The sequence below is a fragment of the Physeter macrocephalus genome, chromosome 4 (assembly GCF_002837175.3).
Source record: "Physeter macrocephalus isolate SW-GA chromosome 4, ASM283717v5, whole genome shotgun sequence".
Classification (NCBI taxonomy): domain Eukaryota; kingdom Metazoa; phylum Chordata; class Mammalia; order Artiodactyla; family Physeteridae; genus Physeter; species Physeter macrocephalus.
In genome coordinates, this window is record NC_041217.1 from 119,483,801 (window position 1) to 119,493,170 (window position 9,370).

At 39.0% G+C, this 9,370-nt stretch overlaps 1 protein-coding gene across 4 annotated transcripts in view; it reads left to right on the top strand.

Annotated features, from left to right (window-relative positions):
• CRYZ (crystallin zeta) overlaps nt 1-9,056 on the top strand; it is a 24,963-nt gene extending 15,907 nt beyond the window's left edge. For all 4 annotated transcript variants that reach the window (XM_007123325.4, XM_028489252.1, XM_007123326.3 and 1 more), the window contains 5 exons: nt 132-183; nt 4,722-4,871; nt 8,026-8,127; nt 8,229-8,324; nt 8,763-9,056. In XM_007123325.4, coding sequence (XP_007123387.1) covers nt 132-183; nt 4,722-4,871; nt 8,026-8,127; nt 8,229-8,324; nt 8,763-8,927 — 565 coding nt within the window. In that variant the 3' untranslated portion in view covers nt 8,928-9,056. The remainder of the gene's footprint in view (nt 1-131; nt 184-4,721; nt 4,872-8,025; nt 8,128-8,228; nt 8,325-8,762) is intronic.
• The last annotated feature ends 314 nt before the right edge of the window (nt 9,057-9,370 follow it).

Sequence of the window (9,370 nt, forward strand, 5' to 3'; positions counted from 1 at the left end):
GCAACAGGAGAGGCCACAACAGTGAGAGGCCCGTGTACCACAAAAAAAAAAAAAAGAAAAAAAGAATTATGACAAGTATTGAGCTTAATTAGCTCCAGAGTAAGGTGATGAAGCTATGCTTTCTTTTTCAGTGCCCGTGTGAAAGCTGGAGAAAGTGTTCTGGTTCATGGGGCTAGTGGAGGGGTAAGTATTTGTTCTTTAAGTTTATTTTTAAAAGAGCTTACGTTTGTGCGTTTCACGTTGTATTTCTTTAAGTTGTTTTTAAAAGCCAAATTTGTAATTATAGTCAAGGGTGCTTTTTTTCTTTTTGTAGCAAGGCTTCTTTAAATTGCATCTTCTGAAGGTGATTCCCTGTCATTAGTTTAGCATTTCTTGGTTAATAAATTCAATAGATTACCAGGTCAAAAATGTATGCATTAGGTTTTCCACCTGTGTTGGGTATGAACCAAGATAAACTGGCTTTGTTTTTCTCTTCAAGTAGTGAATGTTATAAGAATATTTATTTAGAATTTTAAACAGTTCTTTAAGGTTAATGTAAATTCCACATTCCCTTAGATAAGGAAACTAAGGCTCATTAAAGCTTTACCGCTGTTGCCCCAGACAGCACTGCAAAGCCACACTGCGAGTGTCCTTTCTAGTTCCCTTCTTCCTTGCCTGCTGTGCTTTGATGACATTCGTGGGGTACACAGTATACAGCTGTGTCCTTCACACCACGACCCATGGTTTAAAATGCTAATGGGGCTGGGGGGGGACTCAGAACTTATAAAATCAGCCCTGCAGTGAAATCACGCAACGCAAGGCTGTCAGAAACCTCTTCAAGAAACTGGCTGTCAATCTGCCTCTGAGGAGCTTAGAGGAAAAGTTAGAGCTCTGAGGTTGGAATTTAACAAGAAATCCACATGACCTCTGTCCTGCACATAAAGGCTTTAGAAATTTTGGAGACAGGATTTCGCATTTTTAAAATACAGGGGGCTTCCCTGGTGGCGCAGTGGTTGAGAGTCCTCCTGCCGATGCAGGGGACACGGGTTCGTGCCCCGGTCTGGGAAGATCCCACATGCCGCGGAGCGGCTGGGCCCGTGAGCCATGGCCACTGAGCCTGCACGTCCAGAGCCTGTGCTCTGCAACGGGAGAGGCCACAACAGTGAGAGGCCTGCGTACCGCAAAAAAAAAAAGTAAAATCAAAAAATAAAATAAAATACAGGGCCTGGGGCTGGATGGCTTACCTTGAGGAAGCTGCTTAACCCTTTCAGAGCACTGTGTATTCCAGAGAGTAGATGGACAGAAGTAACCTATTAATGGCACATTGTTCCCAGAATAATGAGAGGCATCCTGAAAATGTGAATTTACCTCTAAAAGTGGCCAGATAATACAGAGAATTCAGACTTCTGCATATCTGTTACTTAATGTGAATGTATCACCAGGTTTCACACCCAGCTTCCTGTGTACCTTCAATAGATTAATTCTGAAGGATTTCACAGATCAGACTCTTTACTAAAAAACACCAAGATTGTCTTTCTGGGGCTTGAGAAAATATGACATGTATACCTTGTCAAAAAACGCCCATTGTTTAGCTTCAGCGAAGAGGCTATTTTGGGGTTAAATTAAATTTAACCCTAAATAACTAAAGGATCTGTCAAACATTCATGTATTTAAATTGCTTTGGCTTTCAGAGAGCTAACCTTGTGCTCTGTATCAAAGGGAGAGATTTCAGTAGGAAGGGGAGAGAAGAGTTTAAAGAAAATCTCTTTTTATTCCCTTTACTCTCTTGTAAAAAGCCAGGTTGCTTCACCATGATTTTTTTTAAAAGGCAAAATCCGCACTGTTCTCTGTGCTGGCTGAGTTTGTTAAATCCTTGGCTGGCAGGGATAGGCTGGCGACCTGGTGTGTGAAGCACTTCTGATTCTCCCTGCCCTGTCAGAGGGAAACAGTGCTGGGTTTTGTCTTGCTTCTGTTTGTACTTTCTGGCCTCACTTAAATCAAATTCCTTTGGGATTATGTTGTGTATTTAAAATGGTGTAGAATGTATGAACACAGCTATTATTCAGATATGTTGGTGGGGAGTGCCCTATTTTAGTGTCAGCAAAATAAATAGAAGAAAAAATAGTTGACACATAATGGTATATAATCTATTGAAGGAATATTATTAGTATAATTGTTGACAAGAATAGAATAAACAGCGTCTTTAAAATAGCTACTGAGTGCCCCTTTGAAGTAGTTAGAGCATAAGGAGGTATATTTACATTAACTCTTAGGTTAAAATGTGGTTTTATTAGAAGCCCCGTTTTTTTAATTGAAAGTTAAAGTAGCAAAGATCAGTCATGCTAACCACATAGTGTATTGTTATTTCATGGAATTGAATGTCTGTTGCACTCAGTAGACAGTGAGTTCCCAGTGTTTGTTTTGGTTAAATCAAACAGATCCTCACCATAACCCAAGTGGGTTCAGGCTCATCACTCTCATATGCCATACAATCTTTAAGGTCTATTTCAGGCCTGGGAGTCTGTGATTCTGTTACAATTTTAATTAGTTTCTATCATCATTTTTCACCTTAATTCTTTTCTATCATGCCCAATCTATAATCATTTTACCTTCCTTTAAATCAGTGGTTATCAATAAGGGGTGATTTTATATCACCTCTTCTCCCCCTTGGGGACATTTTTGGTTGTTACAACTGGGTAAAGGGGTCTGGCATCCAGTGGATAGAAACTAGGCATGCTGCTAAACATCCTTTACTGCACAGGATAGTCCCCGCTGCAAAGAATTACCCAGCCCAATAGTGCCAAGTTTGAGAAAGCTTGCTCTAAATGTATGGGACCCTTATCTGTGCCATTCATTTGGCATATGATCAAACGTATTTCCCAGTATTGCAATTTAAATAATTGCTTTTATCTATATTCCTAAAATAATTTTATTTTTCCTGTATACTAAGCACATTTATCTAATGCTCTAGTGATTTCATCAAGTCCCGTGGCTTTAAATACCATCTGTAAACTGATGAATCTCAAATTTACGTTTCCAATTCTGAATTCTTTTTAGCCCATACCCATATTCAGCTGATGACTTTACATCTTCAGTTAGGTGAGCAATATACAGCTCAGCATGTTCAAAGTGAATTCTTGATGCTCTTACAAACTTGATCCTGTCTAATCTTCCTTGTCCCAGTCAATCTACCCAGTTAATCTGGCCAAAGACCTGGGAGACATTCTTGATTTTTCTCTTTTCCTCACCATCCACCTTCAATCTATAAGGAAGGCCTGGTCTTCCTACTCCCATTTCCCCCTACCTTCTTTTTCCCTCTCATAATTGGAATTTCTTTTAAAAGCCTAATTTGGGTCATATCCCTCTCCTGCTTAAACTCTCCAGTAGTTCTGCATGGCTCTTAAATGTAACCCAAAGCCTTTACCTCCAAGGCCCTGTGTGCCTTGGCCTCTCTGTGCCCCTCTGGCCTTATCTTCTGCTGTCCCACATGTCCCGCCCTCAAGCCACAGTGACCGTCTTTCTTTTTTTTTAATAAATTTATTTATTTATTTATTATTTTTGGCTGCATTGGGTCTTTGCCACTGCACGTGGGCTTTCCCTAGTTGCAGCGATCGGGGGCCACTCCTTGTTGCGGCACGCGGGCCTCTCACCACGTCGGCCTCTCCCTTTGCAGAACACGGGCTCCAGGCATGCGGGCCTCAGCAGTTGTGGCCAGCGGGCTCCAGAGCGCAGGCTCAGCAGTTGTGGCGCACGGGCCCAGCTGCTCCAGGGCATGTGGGATCTTCCCCGGCGAGGGATCAAACGCGTGTCCCCTGCACTGGCAGGTGGATTCCCAACCACTGAGCCACCAGGGAAGTCCCACATTGACTCTCTTTCTGACCTTTGAAGGCCCCAAGCTCATTCCTAGTTCAGCCATGACCATTCTGCCTACAACATCTCCAGCAGGCTTCCCAGACCGTCACGTGCTTGTCCCTCACTTCATGCAGGTCTCACCTCTTCAGAGCAGCCTTTCCTGATGACCTAACTGGCCCCTTTCCCTATCTCTTTATAACCCAATAGGCTATTTTATTTTTCTCAAGTACTTTTCATTTTCTGAATTTACTTTATTCATTTATTTGTTCATGTGTTTATTATCTTCCCCCTACCTTAAAACATAAGTTTCTTGCATGAAGAATCATGTCTTGCACATAATAAATAATAAACGTTCATCATATTAATGAATAAATTAATTTGCTCATGTATGTACCTGTCTCCTCCACTTAAGTGGTAGAGGCCTTACCTTTGTTATGTGATATTTTATATGTACAATTAAAGTATGAAGTCAGTGAGCACATTTTCATCATCTTTAAACCCTGTATCTTTTGCACAAAGCAGATGCTAAATGAACATTTTGTGCAGTGGTTACAAACTCAAGCTCTGCAATCTGATTTGGTCCAGCTCCTGTTTCCATATATATAAGCTTCAATTTTCTCATCTGTGGACCAGGGACAATAACAATATCTACTTCATAGGCTTCTTGTAAGGATGAAATGAAGCAATATATAGAAAGTATTGAGTGTAATACCTGGCATATTATAAATGCTCAGTAATAGTTAGCTGTTGTTCTTATTTCTTTGTTTAGGCTCTTAAACTTCTTAACAATAGCTAGAACCTAGAAGAACCTAAAGTTCATTATATGTATTTAATAAATGTTTGCAGGGATGCAAAGAATCTAAAATGTTGGGCCATATTTTGTTTTTCAGGTTGGAATAGCAGCATGCCAAATTGCTAGAGCTTATGGCTTAAAGGTTTTGGGCACAGCTGGTACTGAGGAAGGACAAAAGATTGTTTTGCAAAATGGAGCCCATGAAGTGTTTAATCACAAAGAAGCTAATTATATTGATAAAATTAAGGTAAAATTGTTCTATAATTTTATAAAAGTAAAATTTTGTTTCATGGGAGACAACATTTTTTTTGTAAGTTCTTTTATCAACTACTCTCTTAAAGTTGTTTGTTTTGCTTATGTGTGTTTTAAAGATTTAATTAATTTAACAGAGATGTCTAGTTTTCAAACCTTCACTATCATTTCTGTCTTGTTTATTTTTACTAAGTAAAATATAGCCTCTCTAGAGGCTTATAGCTATAAAAACTGGTACTCTTTAATGCGAATCACATTTTCAGTAAAGCCACAGCTTTGTATTTGCAGCTGTGAGGCAGTTTTTTGTTTTTGTTTTTTAATATATATTGTGAATATTGTGAAATGATCACCACAACAAGTCTAGTTAACATCTGTCTCCATACATAGTTATAAAATTTCTTTTTCTTGTGATGGGAACTTTTAAGATCTATTCTCTTAGCAACTTTCAAATATATAATACAGTGTTATTAACTGTAGGCACCATGCTATGCATTACACCCCCATGACTTACTTATTTTACAACTGGAAGTTTGTACCTTCTGATCCCACCTTTACCCCTGTCACCCATTCCCCACCCCCACCCCACCTCTGGCCACAAAAAGGTAGTCTTAATGTAATTTCTATTGGTGTATGTTTTCCATAGAAGAGAAGTTATCCACAGATTAAAAACTGGGTCTGTTTAGCCTAGGAAGTAAAGTTTATTTGTTTACTGGATACTTTGGAGGAGTGAGCACTACCTCATCCAAGCGTGAGATAGAATTTAGTTATTATTGCATCCATTCCATTGCTGCAACAGAATTCAAACAGATTCTGAAGTTCTCCATTTGTGCTATAGTAGCAGTTTACTAAACACCTATTACTTTGCTAATCCCCAAACTACTTGCTCATGTTGAGAAAGAATTGGTATATTCCAGGTACTGATTACTGTGTAAACAAGGTCATTACAAACTGAGGAAAAACATGACCGAGAGTTTATTACCACTAAATCATCTTGCCAAAAAACTGAGTAAAGGCGCTCCTTTGTTATATGTTGAGGGAACCTAAAATTGATTGAGTGTGCACTCATGATACCAGTATCAGAGATGAAAAATTGTCAGCTATTTTAAGAATATGTTTTTGTTGTGCAGTCTAATTCCATCTCTTCTACTGGTTCCTTCTGCTTAAGTCTCATTCTCCAAAAGCATTCTCTTAACCTTTTATCGCCCCCTCCTCCTCCTTTACCACCACGTTTCTTGAAAAAGTCAGGGGTACTTACTGCTCTTACTTCCTTACCTCCCACTGCAGTTTTGCTTCCACCCCAGCTACTTACACAGCTTGTCAGGGGTGCTGGTAAGCCCCTAGTTACCAGTCAGCTGCTCTTGGCTCAGTCCTCATCCTGTTTGACCCTGACCACACCTCCTAGAAGCTGGCTCTCTTCTTACTTCTCTGACTTCATTTTCAGTCTCCCTTCTCTTCATTTTACTTACATGTTGGTATTCCTTAGGTCTTTCCCCTTACTCTCTAATCTTCTCTGGTGCTGCACCTCCATCCTGATTCATCTCATACACACCCTTATACTGCTGGTTTCCAACACTACCTCTGGCCTGTTGCATTCCTTCACACCATCAGCCTGCTAGATATTGACACTCATCTGGTCCCTCAGGACAGAAACCCACATTTCATTTCCTGTCCCTGTTGTTTAATCACCATTCTCCCTCCTACCCATCAAATTGGTCACCTCATCTATCAGTGTCATCTCTGACATGCCTTTCATATATGTCTCTGTTTCTCTTTTCCATTCATCGTTGTGACTTAGTTTAGTCCTCATCTTCTTCAGCCTTGACTATTATTCCCAGCTGAGCTAATCTCCCCTCTGTCTTCTCTACTGTCTCCAGCATTATTTCGTTCTCTGTTTAAAAAAAGGAAGAAAGAAAGAAAAAAGTCTTCAGAAATAACTGAAATGAGAGCTCCATGAGAATAGGAATTTTTGTCTTTCTTGTTCCCTGCTTTACCTCCAGTGCCTAAAACAGTGTCTGGCACAAGAATTAATTAATGAACACCTGCCCCCCAAAAGTCCAAATCTTTTAATGCGCATTTGATGTGTTTTTACAGTCTGAACCAATTTGCAATTTCTTGTCTCCCACCTCTTCCCCCACCCCCATCTCTTTCCCAAATACTTACTCCAGCTCTGCTGGGCCACTTTCCAATTCCAACTTGTACTCTCAGTCCCTACATCTTTGCTTTTCTGTTTCTTTTGTCCAGACCAACTGACTGCCTCATGTCTAACTTCCTCTTGCGCCCTCTTTCTTCTGTTTTACTTAAGGAACTCCTACTCATCCCTCAGGACCCAGGTCATCATCTCTGTGGAGTTTTCTCTGACCTTTACAGGTGATCAGAGTTGTAACTTTTATTCCCTCCATAACCTGTGGTTTATTTCTGCTAATATAGTACTTAGGCCATCACATCACAGCGAAGATTGTAGTGTTTTCCATCTTCCTCACTTTGTTTTGAGTTCTTAATGTCCATCTTGGCATTTCTAGTACCTCTCACAGTGCCTGACACAGGTATTCATTTTTTTGTTAAAATAAATGAATATAAGGTAGATATGTATAGCTTATTTAAGAGCCAGTTTTAGATGTTGGGAACCGACATCTGAGAGCCCAAAGGAAAAGAAATAGTCTGCCAAGCTGATTGTAGACCACTTAGAACCAGACTGAATGCACACACACAAAAAAAATCCTGCAACAGCAAACAGCCAGTGATTTTTTTTCTTTTGTTTTCTGTTTTTTAATAAAAATGGAAAACCCAATGTCCAGTTTTGGATTTTTGATTTGTTCCTTCTTTCTCTATTGAAGTACATTTTGAAGATAGAAAATTTTCAGCTAAGGAAAAAGTACTTTATAGTCAAGTTGAGTCTAAGCGCCTGAAAATTTTGGACAAATTTTATTTCATTATAGCAATTTATTTAATACAGACCTTTATCATTTTAGATGTTGTGGCTAGTACCTTGGAATTACAGCATCACTATGTAATTACGTTATCTTAAAATTTGCATTATTAGTCTTTAAAATATAGCATCTTATGTCATTTGAAACACAGTTCTGTACTATATGGGACTATGATAACAGTTATTTTTCCTGATCTACTCTGCATTCTTTTATATTATATAGAAATCTGTTGGTGAAAAAGGAGTTGATGTGATTATTGAAATGCTAGCTAATGTAAATCTTAGCAACGATTTGAATCTTTTGTCACGTGGAGGACGAGTAATAGTAAGTATTTCTTTTTTTTTTAACCACTTTGTAGTTTTATCATAATTTAACTCTTATTTTGCAGTCATCTTTAACTACAGACATGCTGTTTTTCATACTAGGTTGTTGGCAGCAGGGGTCCTATTGAAATAAACCCACGGGACACCATGGCAAAGGAATCTAGCATAATAGGAGTTGCTCTCTATTCATCCACCAAGGTAAGAAAAGAAATGACTCTGATTTTGGTACCTTAAACATTGATATAATTTGTCTAGTCAGGCAGACTGAAAATTTAAGTAGATGTTAAAGTTAGTTATCTGACTAAGTGGGTTAAGGATTAATCCCTAGAAGATAACTAGGGTGACAATATAATTTTATTTTCCAAGCCAAGGCACTTATGAAAGAGAAAGGAGATACTATTCGCAATTACTGATTACTTCAGGACGATAGGTATTTTGTAAACTGAGACCGCCACAGACAAATTGCACTAATCGTCAACCTATAGAGAACTACTTTTTCTGTAGTTCTGGACAGGTTGACAAAAGCTACATATTTGTGAGAAATTCTTAATGTTCTCTTAGATTCTGGAAAATTTTAATGCTTCTGAAAATTAAGTCATGTGTTCCTCTACTGAAAAAACTTTTTCTTTTCCTCAGGAGGAATTTCAGCAGTTTGCAGCAGCCCTTCAAGCTGGAATGGAAATTGGTTGGTTGAGACCAGTAATAGGTCCCCAGTATCCATTGGAGAAGGTGGCTCAGGCTCATGAAGATATCATTCATAGCAGTGGGGCTACTGGGAAAATGATTCTTCTCTTAAATTGATTAATCCTTCCACAGATTTCCTGCATAATTAAAGGTTTCTTACCTCAGTTTTACGTACACTATATGTGCTTTAATTAGCATTCATTTGATCCTGTGAGTTTCTTATATTAAAAAAAAGATGTATCTTTAGCTATCATAGACATTGGAGTGCAATTTATTTTATAGCTGGCAGTATTCTTTATGCCTTCTGCCTCCCATCAAGGATTCATCATAGTAGGAAACAGAATACTAGTGGTCACTTGGCATTGGAGGGCATTACAGAAATTCCTAACTGATACTTGATCATTGATTCCATACCTTTGACTAAAACATGCTAATTCAAAGTAAGACTGCTTGATTTCCAAGCCTACTTCTTTATAAGAACCTTATAGGGACTTCCCTGGTGGTCCAGTGGTTGAGACTTCGCCTACCAGTGCCGGTGGTATGGGTTTGTTCCTGGTTGG